The following is a 19,800-nucleotide window of genomic DNA, read 5'->3' on the forward strand; positions in this document are numbered from 1 at the left end:
CTATAAAAACAAATAGATTTTATGAAATTGAGCAAGAACCGGTGTAATGCGTTGCTGGAGAATTTTATAACTCACTGCTACTCCCAGCTAATCGGTCTGGCATTAATGTGACGGACCCTTGACGAGGACACGCGAACGGACCGGAGGTGGACGAAGAGAGCAGGGCGCAGTTTGGTCCTCATCTCACCATTTAGAAGTTGCTCTCAATACGTAAAATGTCACTTGGTCTTGCTGTCAGAAATGCAGAACTTTGAATGAATGTTAATGTGTCAGGAAGGCTGAAGAGACAGATCCTCCAGCAGTTTTTAGATCCCATCTCACAAAACCACTGTTGACTCACATGATGCATTTGACCCTGGGCAGGAAATACGCCAGAAATAGTCAACTAGCCCACCAGGTTTACATGCATCCTCAAGACGCCTTGGCAAAGCCTATTTTAAGATGCTTTCAGTCCAGAAAAGCTGACTGTATCCTCGTTGAATAATTCATTATATTTTTGTGATCGGTATCATGTACAGATTTTACAGACACTCAAACTTTTGTGCAAGTTGAAGCGGGTTATCAGCCTGTTGAAACTTCATAGTGTTTGTATTCTGGATGACGGACTAGACGGCTGTGTTAATGGACAGTGGAGCTCTTTAATTATGGATATAATGATCCTAAATGGTCCATCAGTAACCACGGGAAGTTTCAGACTGATCCTCTAAGTCACAGCTGGGTAATTCCTACTTTCTATTTTTGAAACAGCGTCAAATGTCTGATGGAACGATCCCCTTTGACACATCCAATATAACTTCACAATTTAGTGTCGAACATATTCATAAAGATATTCGAATAATACCTGTAGGGCTGGGGGGGGGGGGGGCACGGCTCAGAGGTAGAGTGGCTGTCTAGCAACCGAAGGGTCGCTGGTTCCATCCTCACTTCCCCCGGTGATCATGTCCAAGTGTCCTTGAGTAAGATACTGAACCCCTAACTGCTCCTGATGGCCCTGCGATGGACTGGTGACCTGTCAAGGGTGAACCCTGCCTCTCACCCAATGTCAGCTGGGATAGGCTCCACCCCCCTGCGAACCTTAACGGAAAAGAAAAATGGAAAATGGATGGATGGATGGGCTACTTTGATGCGTCTCAACATGGATCTTCCTTGCTACAGTATCATCGTATTACCGCCATTGCTCTTGGAAGAGAACAAGTTTGCCATTTTCAGTCTATATATTAGAGTCATAGAAATTCATAGTAATTTGAAAGAAGAAAAACTGAAGGGCATTGTTGCAATGGTTTTAAGAATATTTCACAAACTCATCCGTACATCCTGGAACTAAACGAGGGTGCATATAAAGTGGAGTATAATAAAGCCCAGAATTAAGTCAGTGTTTGTCGTCAGTGTCTTTAAGTCAGTGGAATTTCCAATTGGATTTTTGGTTAAATACTTGAAATTAGTTTTTTGGTGGACCTGACACTAGCTTATATTATTTTGTTCTACAGCATGAAATAGGTCAGAAAACGTAAATGCTTTTTATGTGTCTAAACTCGAGTAGAGAAGTTGCTGAGTGGTGATGCTGAAATCGTCGTAACTTAGCTTCTTTTTCTTTTTTTTTTATTTTTTCTAATGCCTTACAAATGCCTATACCCTTCAAAAATCAAAACAGGGGTGTTAATTCCTGAAGATTATCTTGACTGATAAAATATTTAAGCCTCGTGAATGTTTGTTTGCCATAGAGCTTATTTTTCAGCAATAACCCAAATTTCAGCGTAAAAATCCCTTTGGCGTTTGGTCTGGGACCTGGTAACTTCTGGCTTATAATCACCTCATCCCTGCAGCATTCTCTCCATGTACAACACCATTGTAAAATAACTATAAGTAAAGTTGTGGCTGAGATGATGTACATTCAGTCCAGTGTTAATTGGATTTGCAACATCTCCAGTAATTACTGTACTTTTCCGAGCAGTGAAGATATTGTTTCTCTATAAATAAACTTTATGTTCTGCGTGACTTTTACAAGTAAGGACAAATGCAGTATGGTGAATTAATTTTCAGCCTGGCTCTTGTTTTTAAGGGTCATTCTGCATCGGGGCAAACGCGTGGTCTAAGTAAAGTAACACCAATCAGAGAGAAAGGAAGATGCATCCTCTTGATAATAAGGGCTGAACAAACTCATAATAAGACACTGTGGAAGGCGTGCTTGTCGTGTTTTCTTTGTTTCCAGAGCTGATTTTTGTTTGTGAACAGAATGACAGTAATAAAGTCCTGCCACTGCCTGAGAAGAGGTTGGAGGATATCTGACTGTCACTCCTCCACCATGTTGTGGGAGTGACAGACAGATGTCCTCCAAACTCTCCTCCGAACAACACGGAACATTAACTTCTCTTTTTGTATGGAGATGACAGTATGCTCCGATATTGTAGAACAACCTCATTAACTTAAAAAAAAAAAAAACTTTAAGCATTTAATTGATGCCTTGTCTTGTACGTATGGACGTTGGGGGACATGCTTGTGCCACAGTTCACCGTTCATACGGTGTACCTGGAATCATCTGCAAAAGTTCTTCCTTTTTCATTTTGTACTCGGCACGTTCTAGACGGGAAGAAGACAGAAGGAGGAGTTTTGCAGACAAGAAAAACATCTACTTTTGCAAAGGAGTTTGGATACGTGGTGGACGGTGTGTTGGCGAAAACAAGCCAACGGGCTACGAATGAGCTAAACTACAGGCTTTTGCTACTTCTTTAGTGTTCAATGTGAATATTCCAAGCATTCATCTGTGTATTAAATGAAATTACACCAATCACACGAGACATCCGTAAGGGGGAACAAGGTGTTGCATCGTGAGAGCAATATATGATTAATTCAGTGTCAATTAAATGTAACACGAAGTGAAGCTGGTGCTCAAAGTGAGACAGTTGTCACCCTCCGTTTTTTTATTGTACATTTTAAGCTTTTTTTTTTTTTTTGTTAGAAGCTGTCACTTCTTAATAAACTGCTTTTCCCACAACGACGCTGAAGGACCGTAATGTCGGCCGAAGTGGGAGGTGCAACACCGGGTATTGAGGGGCTATAGGACACTCTTGAGAAATGAAAGTAAGTTAACTAAGTTGGGATGTTCATCATTACTTGTGTTATTGTTAATATCATAGCTGGCTGCGGTGTCGCCGCGGAGGTTTCTGCTGATGCATGCTACATCAGGTAGCTCCTCCCTGCTAGGAGGAGCACTGAGTTAGCTTGATGCTCCCAGTTTGCATCACATCCTGGTTGTTTCTGAAGCTTTTTTTTCTTTGTGTCATTGTGTGACTCATTTATTATCTTTGTGCCCTTTTTTTTTTACATTAGCATTCATTTTACATTACTGACTTCGAGGCAGACATGCTGCTAAAAAGAGCACAAACAGAAATAATAAGACATAGCCAACAAAGAAATATGCAATATTCTATTAGCTATTTGCTGATTGTTACGTGATTCTTTTCTTTAAGTGCAATAAGTTTTTTTTTTAAATATTTGTCTTGAATAAATGTATCAGAATATTTTAACTCATGTGTATAAAAAGACACTAAACAGACTTTTATTTTCCATCACTTGACTCACTCTCATCTTTGCCTCCCTTCTCTGTCCGCTCCTTATTCTCTCCCCTTTTTCTCGGATTCTATTCCCTCCCCTCTCCCCCTCTGTGATGAACGAAGGAGTTCTGAAGAGAGAGAGAGAGAGAGAGAATGAGGGGAGGGGGTTGAAGAGGAGGGAGGGGTGGATCCCTATAAGAGCAGCTGCCTCCATCAACCACGTAGCCAGAAACCCACGCTGAGGGAAGGAAACTTAACGCTGAGAACCTTGACCTGCACCTGAGGGACCCACAATCTCACCCCAAAACAGGTAAGACCCTGGGGGGGAGGTGTAGTTTTGAATGGCTTGACCTCTGACCTTTGATACTACATGTTTAATATTTGTGTCTTGAAAGTAACAACAGATGGTTATAATTGGGTTCCATTTGATCAACAGAGGCAATAAGAACAATATTGTGCATGAAAACCATAGACTTAACAAGAAATTATTTAAAAATGATGTTATTAATTTCAGTGAATGTCATTCCCAATATCAAACTCCTATTTTTCCCCCGTTGAAGGTATTTTTAAGGTAATTTTTTTCCCATCACGCTCAGAAAGTGAGAGGCAAATAACCTTTATTCATCTGGAGAAACAAAACCCTTAAAAAACAAACAAAAGTATTGGTATCAACTCCAAGTCTCTAAATGGGAAAGAAAAACTGCTTCTTTTTTTTAACCTTTTTCATCCCTGTTGATCATTTCGTTCCATCAGCTCTGTATTTAATAGTTATCATCAGTGCCGCGTGACCTTCTGACCCTTCACGATGATCACCAACACGTTCAAGCTTAATTCGCCATTGACCTTGGTGGCAGACAAGCTGGGAAATGTCAACAGGGCAGGTTAAGATCACGAACTGTGATTTTCGTGTAAACGATACATCGCTTCTAAAGGAGCAGTCTGACAGCGTGTTGTCTAAGCGGTGGGGCGGGCGGGGGGATTTACACTTGAGAGAACCAGGAGCTCTGTCTGGGTTTGTTTTTTGGGGGTCTGCTGGTGTTTAGTAAAGAGGGAAAAGGTCATGAATCGCTCATCCTGATTAGCCATTAATCATTAAGGGCTGATTTACTGCTGCGCTCGAGTGGATCTCATGAATGGAGGAAGTGTTTGCATGCTCCGTGTTTGTGTTTCGAAGGTAAAGCAAGACCAGTGAAAGGTAATTTGGTTGAGTGCATCGGTTAATCAGGATAACATTTTTTTCCTAAGATCAGTTCATCATTATTATTTTGGGTTTAATGTTTTGTGTTTTTCTACCTGAAGGAAACTGAGTCAATATTCTGATGTACTTTGTTCCTGAAATGCTGCCAAAAGACTCTGCATGAAAAGCATTAAATCTAAATTGGTTTATTTTATGTTCTACTAGGAGGTGAAATTATTATTTTTTGATGGTTAAAAAAAAATCAAGACATAATTTGGAATAGATTAAACTGATGATCCGCAAAACATACAACGACATCTGGTGGATTTAGGCACTTCATATCTTAGTTTATTACTGATACCTTCAGGCATTAATTTTAAAAACTCATTATTAAGATCATGATCACATCAGGCCATTAGCAGTGTCCCTGTTATTAACACACTTTAAGATTAAAAACTCTCAGTTTTGTTTCTTTTTAATTAGAATAATTAGCATATATTTACTTTGAATAATTAGCATACACTGACCTTGAGCAAAAAGCCATAAACAAAGGTCCCTGTTAAAACTGAGTTGTTTCAAATTGAGCTTAAAGTTATTGTAAAAACCGCCTGTTGAACAACTATTGGCGATGAATGATTTAAGCTCGCACTTTTCTCCATGTTGACTAAATCAGAGGAACTAAGAAGCAGCTTTCCAGTGAATGATCTGGTCCAACTGTGAAATTGACTTTATGTCTGATTAGAGTTGTATTTTCTGGCATTTTTATCCCGGCAGGATGAAACGAGGGAAGTGATGTCATCAGACAGACTAGTGAGGGATTAGAAATGAAACTCTGATATGTATACAAATATTTTAAATCTTGGCTGGACTGAACCCAGCAGGTAAACACCGTGTTGTTTTCTCATATGGACCTCGCGATACTCACACACGCACAAAAATGACAGCATCAAGATAGCAGCGGGAGATTCCGCTATGATTGATGTATTGCAAGACAAATAGTCTACGCTACGGGAGGGCACCAAGTGGACACTTCATCCTGCACACTTGGATACCCAAAGTGTTTTGGGCTTTTATTTCAAACTGTTTTTCTGGACCCATGGATGCATCTGTACACTTCAAAGGTTGAAATCCATCTCCTGTGTCGATTAATTCTCTCTTGGGTCATTAACTTGGAGGATAGACATCCTTGACCCCAGGAAACCAGGAATCAGTTAAAAGCTTGACGTGGATCACAGGTCACAGTGCTGCTGTGCAAAGCTGCACTGAACCGGCTCTGAAAGATCCGATTTAATCCAAAGATATAATGTTCCTAGCTCAGCACGGATCCTGTCAATCCTTTTGTACTGGAGGGATCCATCTTCATGCCTCCTTGTTGCCCCTGGTGAGCTCCTTTGTTTGCTCCTTTTCAAAGGAGACTTCATTTCAAATTTGTGGCTTTTGATTTTTGATTATACAATGTTGTCAGAAGGGTCTCGACCTTTTACTGGGCTCCTTCAGCTGGTACCAGAACCTCAAAAATGATAAAAGTGGAGTTGATTTGTGAAAATGGTCTTGCTAAACAAAATGTGGATAGCTCATAAACTTCCACTTGCCACAGAGCTGACAAAAACCCATTACCAACAGTAATATAATGGCTTTAGTTATTGTTTTAGTAATTAAAGTGATTAAAAGAGGTTATTCTCTGTATTCTTGTTTGTTTATGAATTATACACAGGTCATTTACGTGGTCTTACATGTTATTAGCCTATTTCAATGATGTGACTTTTTTCTCCTCAGCTATCAAAATGAAAAGCCTCATAGCCACTTAGGACAAAATTACTCATGAGTACAACCCCTCAAAAGCTGAAAGGAACGGTTTAAACTACAAATTCCCCACCAGTAAAACTTCTACAGCAACTTAATTTGTGGCTCTATTGTGATTCTTTCCAACAGACTGCTGCAGTGATGACATATTTTTGTAGTCCAACAGGAAGTTAGCTTCACCACGGGTTCCCTCAACCAAAAGCAAATCAGTCTTTGCAGAAAATTAGATTTGTGGCAAACAAAAGTTCATTAGACGGGTGTTTTGTTCATACTGATAATCTTCACAAATAAACACTTACATTTTTTTCAAGCATGAGCTGTTGAGCAACTTCTTCGCAATTGTTTTCTGACTTATTTTTTTCCCTGTAGAATGAAACTATACAAAGTCATTTGAGGCATCCAATATCTCCGGCCTTACTTCCATGTTTTAGGGCTCCTTCCTGCACCACCTACAATTGTCCAGCACTGTTTCCCCTCTGATCATTACTGAATCTCGTTGTGTTTGGGTCTCATCAAGCATTGAAACCGTCATGCAGTAGAAAACGCGGCCGGCTTGTTTCCTTGTTCAGAAGATGATTGGCTGTCTGGGGAAGGGGCAGGATTGTTGTCACAGAACTGCTACCTTTGGTGTCATTTCTCTTCCCTTACAATGCCTCTGTTTCAGTTAAAAGAAAGTGAACAACCCAATGATCCCCTTCTTGGTTACGGATGACCAGAACTTTCGGATCCAAATTTGTCAGAGCAAAGGATGTTCATGTTTGAACTGAAGCCAGTGTTTGGCAAAGGCCTATTTGAATTTGAAGGCGGGGCTTTGCAGCGTCAGTTTACATGTAAAATGCATGTAAATGTATGCAGGGGAACACTCGCGGGCAACCCCTCGTCTCTAAACATAAATAAAATCAATATAAATGGAGTCTAGCCCCTGTGTGAGCCCTCCTCCCAATCATTAATTGACCTAAGGTTAATAGACACATAGAGAGAGGAAACTGACTAACCATCTTGTGTCTGCCTCTAATAACTTCCAAACACCGCCGAGTCTGTCTGACTGACAGGCGACATCTTGTAAAGGCTGCTTGTAAAGGTCCCCCCAGCTGTAGATGTGACCAAAACGCCCACGCCGGCGGACACAGCACCTCTGACCACATGCAGGAAATATGACAAGAAGCAGCGGAATAAATCACGTTTTCAACGAGTAGTGCTGTTGCTGCCGGGACATATTTCGCACACTCTTACTGTCAACAACAACAACCACATATTAAGTCCTGACCTACTTAATGGATTAATAGATAACAACAAGACAGATGCAGAATAAACAAAGCATGAAGACAATCTGAAACATATGTTGATTCATGCTGCAATTAAATCATGAAATAATGAGTGCAAATCTGATATCGTGGATCAAAAGAGCGATGCACCTCTGTAACTTTGACGCAAAACTTTCACTCCGTTTTTTTTTTCTGAGCTCAAGTAAATTATCTAAGACTGCTTAAATGTACACAACAGGTTTCCGTAAATCGCTGTGTTCCTGGTTTGAAACTTGGCAAAAGATCTATTATCTCCTAAGAAGAATTTAATGGAAGAATAAAGCTGATTTCATGTTTTCTTGGTGATGGATATAGTGGGGCCCTTCTGCAACTGGGTAACTCTTATATTACAGTTGCAGTAGTGATGCATTTGCCGTCATGACCTCCCACATGCTGTTGTGTTCTTCGCATTTTTGCTCTTGACGGCTGCGGCATTGGAGTGACATCAAGTTGCTTTTTGTTCATCAGCAGGATCGCACAGATACTCCCAGTATTATATGAGGTATATGAAACATGTGGAGGGTTGAAGGAAAATGAAGAACCCATTCAGTTCACCTGAAGGTATGGGACTCTCTGGGAGTACAGACACAACCTAAAAAGCTTGCTGCTCTGACATACATGAAGCTACAGACTTTGTTTAAGCTTTAAAACGTTCACAAGACTTTGACCTCTCAACATCGTGCGGTGCATTGAAAGTTTAGCGTAGTATAGAAGATGTCATTTGGGCGACCCCCTCCCGATGGAGTGTGGTGGTTTTAGTCTAAACTGCTCTCTGAGGAACAGGTTTCTCTCTGTAATGATATAACAGACACGAGAAAGGCAGCTACAACCCATCTCGCTTTCACAATCTAAATATCCAACACATCTGAGGTTTGCAGCATGAAGCTCTCATTCACCGCATTAGAATCTAATACAAGCAGAAGTTGCAATAAGCTTGCAATATCTTGATGCTTCTTCTAAAAGTTGTTATTCTCTGCTCTAGTTAGTGGTGAGAGTATACAAGTCTGTCCCCTGGCGTGTTCCTGACAAACCAAACCGCCAAAGATATGTCATGCAGTGGTAATAAATCTCTTCAGGCTTTTAAAAATGACAAGAGGCCATAACTCGGTCCTTCAGTGTGGCCCAGGACACATTTACGTTCACACTCCTAGAAGAATGTGGCCACACGAAGCCCAGAACACCTCCGAATGTGGTCTGAGTGGTCAGATCTCAGTGTGGCCTCCATACATCTGAGTGACAAAATTGAGTAAGAAAATTTGCCTTTCCACCAATTATATTGGCTTCAATGCTAACAAGCTCTGAAGTCACCCCCTGCTGGTAATGCTCGGTCTCGCTGCTAGCAAGGTATCAATGTTTTTCTTCTTCAGTTTTTCTGTCATCACGACTGTCTGCTACAGAAGTGTTTCCTTTTCTTTCATTAAAAGCTGCAGTTCCAAAGTGTAGAGTTTTAACCAGACAACCGCCATGTGGTTCACATTTAATGTTCTCCTTCCTAGAGAGAGAGAGAGAGAGAGAGGGAGAGAGAGCGAGAGAGAGAATACCAGGTGAAACAAATCTCTCAGCTGTCTTTTATTGATTTTATTTGAAACTTTTCCCAAATCTAGAGCACCAGACAGCTGCCCCTTGAATGCAAACCCTTAAGGCAGAATCCTGCTGCACTTTAGATTGCTTCTTTAACATTGCTAATTTATTTTGGGGGATTTAGGATCCATCCCTGCACCACCCTATCACTGACATCCTGCCAGATCACGTTTCAGGTTACATACAGCACTTTCATTTCCCATTCTTTGACATTGTTAGGGCAATTTGGACTTTGATCGATTTCTTCTAGTTACTGCTGGCTTGTTAAGTGTTTTCTGAGAGTGAAAGGAAAACGTGTCAGTGACGAAGGGTATGATGTAAAGATGGGAGGAAAAGAACAGGAGTGGGAGAATGAGAGGAGATGACGGAGGGTTGGATAGCAACAGACGTAGGTTATTCACGGATTTGATACCTTTCATCAACCTGATGGGTGATATAGATTTACTGTCCTTAGATGTGTCACATCAGTGACCACGCTGCCATTTTATTTTTTCAGCTATCAATATTAAAACAAAGAGCGCAGCGTATTTTGAGTGGGCCTGGGACGAGATGCCAGTCAAAGTGACTATTCTGACAGATAAAATAGTCTGTAGTCTCACTCCAGGCGGAAGACTAAACAGCATTTAACTACCTGTCAAAATGACTCACCAACCAACAAAGCCATCAACATGAACGCACACGAACACTTAAAGGGTCTGTTCTTAAGTTTGACTTAAAGCTATCAGACGTTTTAAAAAAGCAGCAATGCAAAAAACAGAAACGTAATTTTCAGTGTGAAGACAAAAACAAGTCTCAATACACTTTGTATCATTTATTTAAACTTTAAAGATAAGCACCTTTTTCTTGAGGAGATGTTACTCGTGAAGTGGTTTTATACGAACTATTGTAAGTCGTACTTGGTATAACTTGTTGTCACAGTGAAGAACTTACAAAAAGTGAATTCTTTAATAAATGGAGGGTTGTAACATACAGTACACATGATTAAAGTGTGGCACTCATTCTTAGAATTTCTCCTTCCTGATTATTTGATGCTTTCAGGATTGGTTTAATATAATAAATATTAAGAGGTTTGAATCACAATGCACTTTGAAATTAGTTTTACGTGAGTGCCAAACCATCTTGTCCGACCCTAACCTGCATTCATCTTAGAGTTAAATAAACTGTAGCAAAACTTCAATGTGAGGAAACGTCACAGTAAACACGGTTGTTCAGCATCATAATAAAAAACCACCCACGCAGTGAGGAAAGTTCTATCAGAGGTAGATGACGTTATGAAGTTGACAATAATGTTCGGAAAAGCTTCGCAATATAATGAAGGACTCACAATGGGAGCCACACAGCTCCTCCATTCGCCCATGCGTGAATAATCCGGCTTTAAGTCGCTCTTTCGGCTGAAAGTAATTTATTTTACACTTGCTGTTCTTGATGAGAAGAGCACAATAATGGGGGAAATAACAGTGGAAACAGTTGATAACAAGGTGTGAGATGTTGTGGGAGGGCTGAGTTGTGTGTTATGGAGTGACACGTCTATGAATCAGAGGAGAGCTTACTGCTGGACATTTCCTCTTCACGCTCGACTTCAGCCACTTTTTAATCAACAACTTCAAGATGGCTGCAGTGTTTAGTACTTTTCTAACATTTGTTCAAGTAAAACTTGCCAGACTTTGATTAAAAAAAAAAAAAGATCATGTGTGACAACTCTATGTGTTTTAGGATAAGATGTGTAGTGATGCTTCGACAGGTGGCATACACACATAAATACAAACTTTGCCTTGCAAGACTGATCAACTGCCCTGCTGAATTTCTCAGCTCAGTGGAACACAACACATCAATATTCCTCGACAAAGGATTTGTTAAAAACAAAAAAACAAAAAAACAAAACCCTCTTTTTTAAATTGTTACAAAATAAAAAATAAAATAAAAAAATTACATAGACACTTTCTGGGTCATGGCCGGGTTCACCCAGGATGGGTCACCAGTTCATCTCAGGGCCATCAGGAGCAATTAGGGGTTCAGTTTCTTGCTCAAGGACACTTGGACATGATCACCAGGGGATGTGAGGATCGAACCAGCAACCCTTTGGTTGCTCGACGGCCACTCTACCTCTGAGCCATGCCGCCCCTTGGGTCATAGCAATAACCACCAGTTTGTCACTACAGTCTTTTATAACATTCAGAAATGTTAAACTTCTGTAGGATATACCACCACAGCGCCATCTACTGTCCATGAGATTGTAAAACATCTTATTCCTGCTGAGATGATCTTCAGAGCCCTCCAGCACCCCTGAAAAGGTCAAACTAACACAGTTAGTGTGTTTTATGTAGCAGAACAGGTGCCATGACTCGACCTCTGCTCATGTGTTCACTCAGAAACGGTACAGAACAGAAACAGGTGAGAGGATTAATTCTGGATTGGAGAGACTTCTGGGAAATATAGCTGTTAGGGAGGATGGTTAGGGATATCCTTTCCTACGTAATCATCATCTTGAGAGCTGTGAGACCACCATCAGCAGCGCCTCAGTGCAGCAACGGACAGTAATGACTTAATTAACTAGTTTATTTAGTGGTTAATCAGTTAATTAAAAGCAGAGTAATTGGGTTTCAGCGGCCCTCGTGAGAATCCAGGCAGACATCAGGATAAGACCACAGAAAGGCTCCGTTGTTGAAACTTAATTCATCGCTGAAGAGCTTTTAACAGCGCTGAAGATCTAACAGCCAACAGAACAAACAAATACTAAAACAGGTAAAGGCAATTATCAGAAGACTGTCTTGGTCTCAGTGTCAATGTAATATTCTATACCCTTAGTGAGGCTTGATTGATCGCAGCCTGTTCTATAGAGCTCGATACATTTAAGCTCTAACCTCAGATGAATTATCTTTTGTCTCTTGTTTCATTGTGTTTTCACAAAGCTTCCTCAGATGAGGACTGAACTTTCACTTTTAAAAGAACACATCAACATTTTGGAAAATATCATTATCAGTTCTCCCCAGAGTCAGACAAAAAGATAGAAACCCCTCTCTCCTCTGTGTGTTTGTGTGTGTGTGTGTGTGTGTGTGTGTGTGTGTGTGTGTGTGAGTGAGTGAGTGCATGCGTGCATTAGGGAGACTTCGAGACTGTTAGCTTAGCACAGTGAATGGTAATGGATAGGAAATGTTAGCACGCCTCCATCAAAAGTCATCGGAGGGATCCGGTTCAGGATGATGGATTGTCCAGAATTAATCCTGCTTCTCCTATTGGCCAAAATTAGTGCTGGTAGCAGTTCAGCCTGTCAACAAATATCTATATCTATATCTATATCGATATAGATATAGATATAGATATAGATATAGATATAGATATGATCGAGGTTTGTTATCTGCATAAAAGTATGCTAACGTTTCTAATGTGTTCAGATGACCGTAACAGCAATCTAGTGAAAGAAATGGTTCATATTACTCTGCCATTACTGGAACTTAACGTCAGTTCTGTTGTGCTTGTTTTTGCGCTCCTTTGCTAGAATATTTGGTTGGAAGTGGATTCGTACCACATTAATGTTCTTGTGTGTGGGTACATGCTCCTTCCTGCGTAAACCCTAATGAAGGCAGATGCAAGCCAGCACTGATTCAATGACAGTGGGATGAAAAGTCTGATGTATTCTGGCCAAATGAACACACCCAAGCTGTTTGACTAAACCCGCTGCCATCTGCCAGCGTCGTCCCGCCCTGTGCGGTCCTGCATTAATCCTGCCTACACGGCTTCACTTCACTTCTGACCTTGCTGGCACATTCTCTCTAGCTGGCCAAAAAATAAAGAGCGAGAGAAAGGAAGAAAAAGAAGGAAAATTAAATTTCTATTGTTTGCTCATTACAGTGATTAATTCTAATTAATAGTTCCATTTTCTGGGTAGTTAGGGATTGGAACAAAGTGCACTACAATTACAATCGACTTAATAAAATTGTATCTTAATGGAAGCTAAATTAGTTTTACTTTGAGTCACATGATAATGATGACAACCTAATAGCATAATGTGTGTGTGTGTGTGTGTGTGTGTGTGTGTGTGCGACGTATAGTTAGAATGTATAGTGTGTACATGGAAGAATGCTGGTATTTATGTGATTGTATGCAGCTGTGTCTCTGAATGTATTAATGTGTCTGTTTTGTGCATTCGAATTTGATTGAATGTGTGTATATTTGTATGTGAGAGACAGAGAGAGAGAGAGACACGCACACACACACACACACACACACACACACACACACACACACACACAAACAACAACTCAGTTGTTTGCTGGAGGCAGTAATTGAGGCATCAATTAAAGGAGCTAACGAGTTTGTTAAATGAGATGAAAACTCTGGTTTCGTTTCTGACGTCAGAATCTCCAGACTGAGCTGCTCCTACCAGAATAAGGTCAAAAATGATTTCCCCTCCTTTGGCATTCTCAAAGTCCTCCTCTGTCTCAGTGTGTCTGCTTTTATGCGGCTTGTCCCTCCATCTGTCCCTCATCTCCTTGTTTTTCACAGTTGATATTTTGATGTTTTGACATGTCAAAGTCCTGGAGTATTTGCTTAAACAGCCTCATAAATGACAGCATAGAGACGTGATTGATTGTGATTGGGTTTTTTTGTCTGCCGAGGAACACGCTTGTGGCTAATTGCATCAAAAAGAAGGACCGCGACAACAGCTGAGTTCAAAGCTGCGTAGAAATGTGGAGAGTCAAAAGTATAATATTTGTCTCAGAACTGCTGTGAAAAGAAAGTCAAGAGTTTGTGAAGTGACAAATACTCACTAATAAGTTCAGTAAAATAGTAGAAAATGCTATTAAAGTACATGTACTTCATTACTGTTTGCCAGTATTACAGATCCCAGCTGATTGAGGGGCAGAACTAACTAAAAAAAAAGTATCTTATAAATATGTGGGCTATTTCAGCATCATGGATTTAGTGATATGCAGCAAATTCTGTTTTTAATCAGTGGAACTTAAGGATTTCTGAAAGGAACAATTTTATTCATTTTAGGAGTTTAGCCGGAGACGCTGACATGTCGACTGTACCGATTCAACTTTTACAATGTCCTTTTGACACTGAAGTTTGTGCGCAGACAAACAAACATGATACGATGTGGTTCAGTGAGTTTTAGAGGTGCTTGTATGGAGATTTTGTTACCTGCATTTGCACTTGTCTGACCAGTGCCAGCGGAGTAATTGGAGGACAGATGTGAGCAGGGTATCAATCTTATTTAACATTGCAAGAAAACAAACACACACACACACACACACACACACACACACACACACACACACACACACACACACACACAAAAACACCTCTTGTGCAAAATTAGTTCATTTAATTAGCCTGATAGACGGACTTCTCAACACATTATACTCCATCTTGAATGTGACATTTTGCACATTTCTGTTGGGGGAGAGAGATTTGGGACCTGTGGCTAAATTTAGCCTGCCAGATAATGATAATGATAAAATAAATGAATGAATAATAGCAGGTCTACAAATCAAATGATGTAAAATCATTTTAAAAAATTATATGTTCTCAGTTTTGAAGTAGAAGTGCTCTTTATCTTTTTTTAACATATATGTATTATTGTATATACATATATCATTGAATCAGCAGACTGGCAGTGTGATGCTTTGTCTGGATGTGAGTTTTGCCACAAGTGATGTCAGGGCAGCAGAGACAGTTGGACACAGACAAAAGGCATTTTAACAACCACAATAAGGCGGTTAATTTGAGTTTTGGCCCATCAAGGGGAAAAGTTTGACCCCTCCTGCTGGAACAAGTCACTAGAGACCGGTGTGCCATTTTAAACACTGAGCTGTGTCAAATACCAGCTGCTGAGAATGGAGCGACCTAAGAGAGCAACGTGAAGAAGTGAAGAGGTCGCCACAGCTGTGTGACAGCAGCAGAGGTCCAGTCTGCGGCGCTAATCAGTAGTCTACCGGCATACATAGAATTTACATGATGAGTTAAGTGTTGTGTTCAAATTCTTGCCTCCACGTTTCCTCCTGTGTTGTGTTTTGCAGCAGACAGTTGGACCATGAAGACTGTGGTGGCTCTGCTGCTGCTCTGTCTGGTTGATCCAGGACAGAGCGACTGCCAGGCCGACTGCCTGTCCTGCAGCAACATCCTGCCCAAACAGCTCAGTTTCAACACAATGGTGAGGACACACACACGCACGCACACACACACGCATGCACGCACGCACGCACGCACGCACGCACGCACGCACACACACACACACACACACACAGATATCAGCCACCCCTCCAAAAAAAGGTTTCCAACAGGAGGAGTGTGTGTTGAAGGGAAGAACAGGAAGCAGCTTGTTTACTCCATGCTGTGTACTGTACATGACTCTGAGTTGCAGAAGATAACTTTAGGAAAGTGACACCAAAATATAAAATTGGTGGAAAATGGCAGAGACTGACAGTCATCGTGTAGCGACATAGTTGAGCTGTACTGGGAGAATTTCCCATTGCCTGAGGAAGCTGTGGTGATGGGAATGGAGCACATGCATAGAAAAAGAACTACGAAACTAAAAAGCCAAAACACCTCAGTTCCTCTATGGGCCTTTTTTTTTCTTTTTCTTTTTTTAAATATGCTGATAAAATAAGAGGAAACCTCTCACCCCACCTTCCTGGATTCACGTTCCCTCCATCCATCTCCCTCACCGTGACTCATCAAATTAGCCTTTTGGCATTTGGGTTTTAATTTGTTGTAGCTAATTGATTCCCGGGGAAGGATGCGTGTGCATGCCTGGTGGTGGTTCCTCTCCACATGCCGGCTTCAGAGACATTTGGGCAGCAAACACACGAGAGGATGTTTGAGTGCATGTGCTGGTGTTAGACACTTACAGATGAACCTGCGGTGAATGTGGGAACTTATTGGGATGTGTGACATAAGAGTCACATGACTGAGTACACAGCGGTATTGACGGTAAGCTGGTAATGGTCCTACATTATCATTCATTCAGTGGGCAGTATGCAGTACACACTGACTGAGAACACAGTGAGCAGTACATTAGTATGCGAGCCCACCCCCAATGATGTATTTTATTCCTCCACGTTTCTTCTGAAAGAAGAACATCACGTGTAAATTAGATAGGCGCGAAAGCCTCAGTTATTAGTCCTTCCCATTCAAACATTAGATAATGTGCTCCGAGTTTTTCCTCTCTCTCTCTCTCTCACACACACACACACACACACACACACACGCACACACACACAATAAAAATGATACAAGCTAAGTCCAATCTAACCTCCTCCTGCTGTATTGATTTTTGTATTTTCTGAGTTTTTAAGGCTTTGAAGGACTTTCCATTTTACCAGCCCATCAGAAACCAATCAGAGACTCACCTCAACAACCTCATGTTCTGCTTAAAAGCCAAACATCGATTGTCACGCTCTCTCATAACCAACATTTCACCTGATAAGATGAGAGACTTGCTTTTCCTTTTACCCTAACGTAACATGTTTACACAGTATTTTTCTTGTAGAGCATTCCATTCGTATTCCTGTTCAAATACGACAGAGCCGTCTGACGCATGACTGAAGACATTCACCCTCATTGTATCCTTGCGTTCTTGATTTCCCTCTGGAAACTGATCTGAAACCATTTCTGTCACGGTGGTAAAGTAACTACGTAAACTGCCCACAGCGCTGAGTTGGTACTAATCTCTGAATCATGCGCCGTAAAGCAGTTTTATTACTTTTGCTTCGTAGAGAAATTAAGGTGTCTACATGTCTACAACACACTTCAATAAAGTGACAGGTCAGAATACTTCACGTCTTGATTGTTGCTCTCTCAGGCTTATGACCTTATTCAGGTTAAGGTTGTGAGAAGACGCTGTTAGTGTGTTGTCAGAGTACTGTCTTAATCGTCTCGTGTCTCTTGTCAGGTGTGTCTCGTGGAGTGTGAAGGTAACATGTCCCCTGCCTTCTCCTGGGACATGTGTCGCAAAGTGTTATCGTCGCCAGCTTCCTCTCCAATCTGGAAAAGGTCTCAGGAGGAGGTGGGAGCCTTGTTTCCTACAGGGGAGGACCAAGAGGAGGGAGATCTGCTGCTGCCCATTGCATTACAGCGGTTTGATCATGTGACCCGTGCACTAGGGGGGGATGAGAGGGATCTGGGTGGCAAAGGAAGCCCGCTTAATACTGCCCACAATCCTCATAATGCCATGTCCCTTGAGGATGAGTATCAGGAGGAGGCCGATCAGGAGGAGATGGATTCTGACGTGGGAGCGAGAGGAGAGGATGAGGTCGGACTGAGTGTCTCCAAGAGGTTTGGCGGGTTTGTCAAAGGGAGGCACGGGTACAAGAAGCTGATGTCCCCAGGAAGATCGTACCAGAAGAGGTATGGAGGCTTCATCGGAATACGGAAGTCGGCCCGCAAGTGGAACAACCAAAAACGATTCAGCGAATTTTTGAAGCAGTACCTTGGGATGAGCACTCGAGCCACTGAGTACAACAGTGTGTCAGAGGACCTCACTCAGCAGAACGAAGTTTAGCAGCGTCTACTTTTCAGCCACACAACGATTTCCTGATGTATTTTCACTGATTTTATTTTGTATTCAAGTCAGCAACATGTCAAATTAAATCCGTCACCAAAAACATCACCCGTTGAATCTAATCCTTATACCAAAATGTGAAAATCAAGGGTATTATCTCTCTAGACCCCCACTGAAGTCATAAGAACTTTTTTTCCCCCCTGCTGTCGATTTTAATTATGTTCCCAACAATTTAATTATAAAAACCCTCCTTGTTGCTCCTAAGATCCTGATGAAGTTATGAGACATTTAAGGCACCTGAAAAGTGTGAGGTCAGAGTTGTGTAACATCTTCCAGACTTCATCCAAGTCTGGGAACCTTCCCGATTCAGGCCAATGCACTTTGGAAGACGCCCACCCCCCCTACAAGGGATGGGAATATTTGGGAATCCTGGAGTGGCTTGAAGCAAAATAAAGTTTTGATTTAACGCTTTATTTGATCAGCTACGGCAGAAGTAGCTTCTCTCTCTTGTTTGTGTGCCGTAGTCATCTCCAGCTGTGTCTTTATTACACCACCATCTTGTGGCGAAAAGCCTAATTCAGTTTCTGCTGAAATAAAATGTCCTGTCAATGGCATTTCTGTCATATTGTTAAATAGATTCCATACAATTTATGCTAACGGGATGAAAAACACTTCTAAAGTCATCCATTGATGACTGTGGTACCGAGACCGGCTAACTAGAACATCGCAGACTGGACGGCAGCACTGATCCGCATTCATGCGTTTATCCTATGAACAAGTGAGCACCATCATCTATGACTGGCAGACGCCAGATTGCTCTATGTACAGTGTTTAGTACTTTTTCTTTCAACTGTAATGGTGTTAAAAAGGTTTTTTTGTGTGTGTGTGTGTAAATAGCTGAATTTAAACAGGACAATAAAAATAATTTACTATTTCCTCTGTGGCTTGTCATACAGCAAATGATTCCGTGTCCTGGGGTGTTTTGTTCTCAGCACTGCGGCCAGGAGGTGGGCTGATTAACATGAATATTACACTCTTTTGTTTTCTTTTCCTTTCTTTTCTGTCTCTTTCTCATTGCGGAGGTCAGTGACATCACATAATACATCTAAAAACATTCCCTGAGGTATTCAAACATTAAAAAAAAAAAAAATTCACGTATTGAGGTGGAACTGAAATACGAATGTAAATGTGATGAGTACAGCCGAGGTAAGGACATGATATGCTGTCGCGTTTTCATGTTCAAATTTGATATTCCAGTCCCAAGTAGAACTTTTAATTCTTTTCTTCACCTTTATATCTATCTTTAGAAACCTCCCAAGTATCCACACTTACCTGAATTAATAGTTCCCCGAAACTGTAAAAATAATTATTCCATACTTTATAGTTTTTATTTTCCCATTTGTTTGGAATTCTTTCGCTTTCATTTTCTCCTTTAAATATTGCCGACACATGAATGAGTTTATTGTAGCTTTATGTTCACCCCAATTTTAATTTGTTGAACAAATGAGTGGTTGGTTGGTCAGTCAGAGTGTAAAACCACACATCACGCCAACATACATTTATCTGTTTATTCATTGATTTCTTTTTAATTTATTTTAAGGTCCCATTGAGAAACAAAATCTATTCCTCCAGGAAGTCCTGTTCAAAATGGATGCATGTGCAGTTTCACAAGCAAAAATTCTACCAACAAAAACATATACCATATATACGGCAATAAAAGAAGCATGTAAAAAACAAAGAAGGTATCAAACAGAAGCACAAGAGAAGTACCGGAAATACACAAATTTAAGTGTAAGGTAAAACAGCACCCTGTTTCCTTCCGAGATGTTGGTAAAAGGCACTCAGATGAGGCAGCATCTGGAGTGTGTGTCAGCCTGT

The 19,800-nt window shown here is 41.0% G+C and overlaps 1 protein-coding gene across 1 annotated transcript; it reads left to right on the forward strand.

Moving 5' to 3' along the window:
- The first annotated feature begins 3,786 nt into the window (after window positions 1–3,786).
- On the forward strand, window positions 3,787–18,830 carry pnoca (prepronociceptin a). The gene is made up of 3 exons (XM_086195759.1): window positions 3,787–3,861; window positions 15,440–15,573; window positions 17,314–18,830. The coding sequence occupies exons 2-3, from the start codon at window positions 15,454–15,456 to the stop codon at window positions 17,920–17,922; spliced, it is 729 nt and encodes a 242-aa protein (XP_086051885.1). The 5' UTR covers window positions 3,787–3,861; window positions 15,440–15,453; the 3' UTR covers window positions 17,923–18,830.
- Window positions 18,831–19,800: the final 970 nt, after the last annotated feature.

This window comes from Aulostomus chinensis, chromosome 2 (genome assembly GCF_037954235.1).
Source record: "Aulostomus chinensis isolate RoL2024-O1b breed Wild chromosome 2, RoL_Achi_v1.0, whole genome shotgun sequence".
Classification (NCBI taxonomy): Eukaryota; Metazoa; Chordata; class Actinopteri; order Syngnathiformes; family Aulostomidae; genus Aulostomus; species Aulostomus chinensis.

Coding starts and splice junctions, on each gene's coding strand:
- pnoca (XM_086195759.1), top strand. CDS start 15,454: ATGAAGACTGTGGTGGCTCTGCTGCTGCTCTGTCTGGTTGATCCAGGA. Junction 15,574..17,313: donor AGCTCAGTTTCAACACAATG/GTGAGGACACAC, acceptor GTCTCTTGTCAG/GTGTGTCTCGTGGAGTGTGA.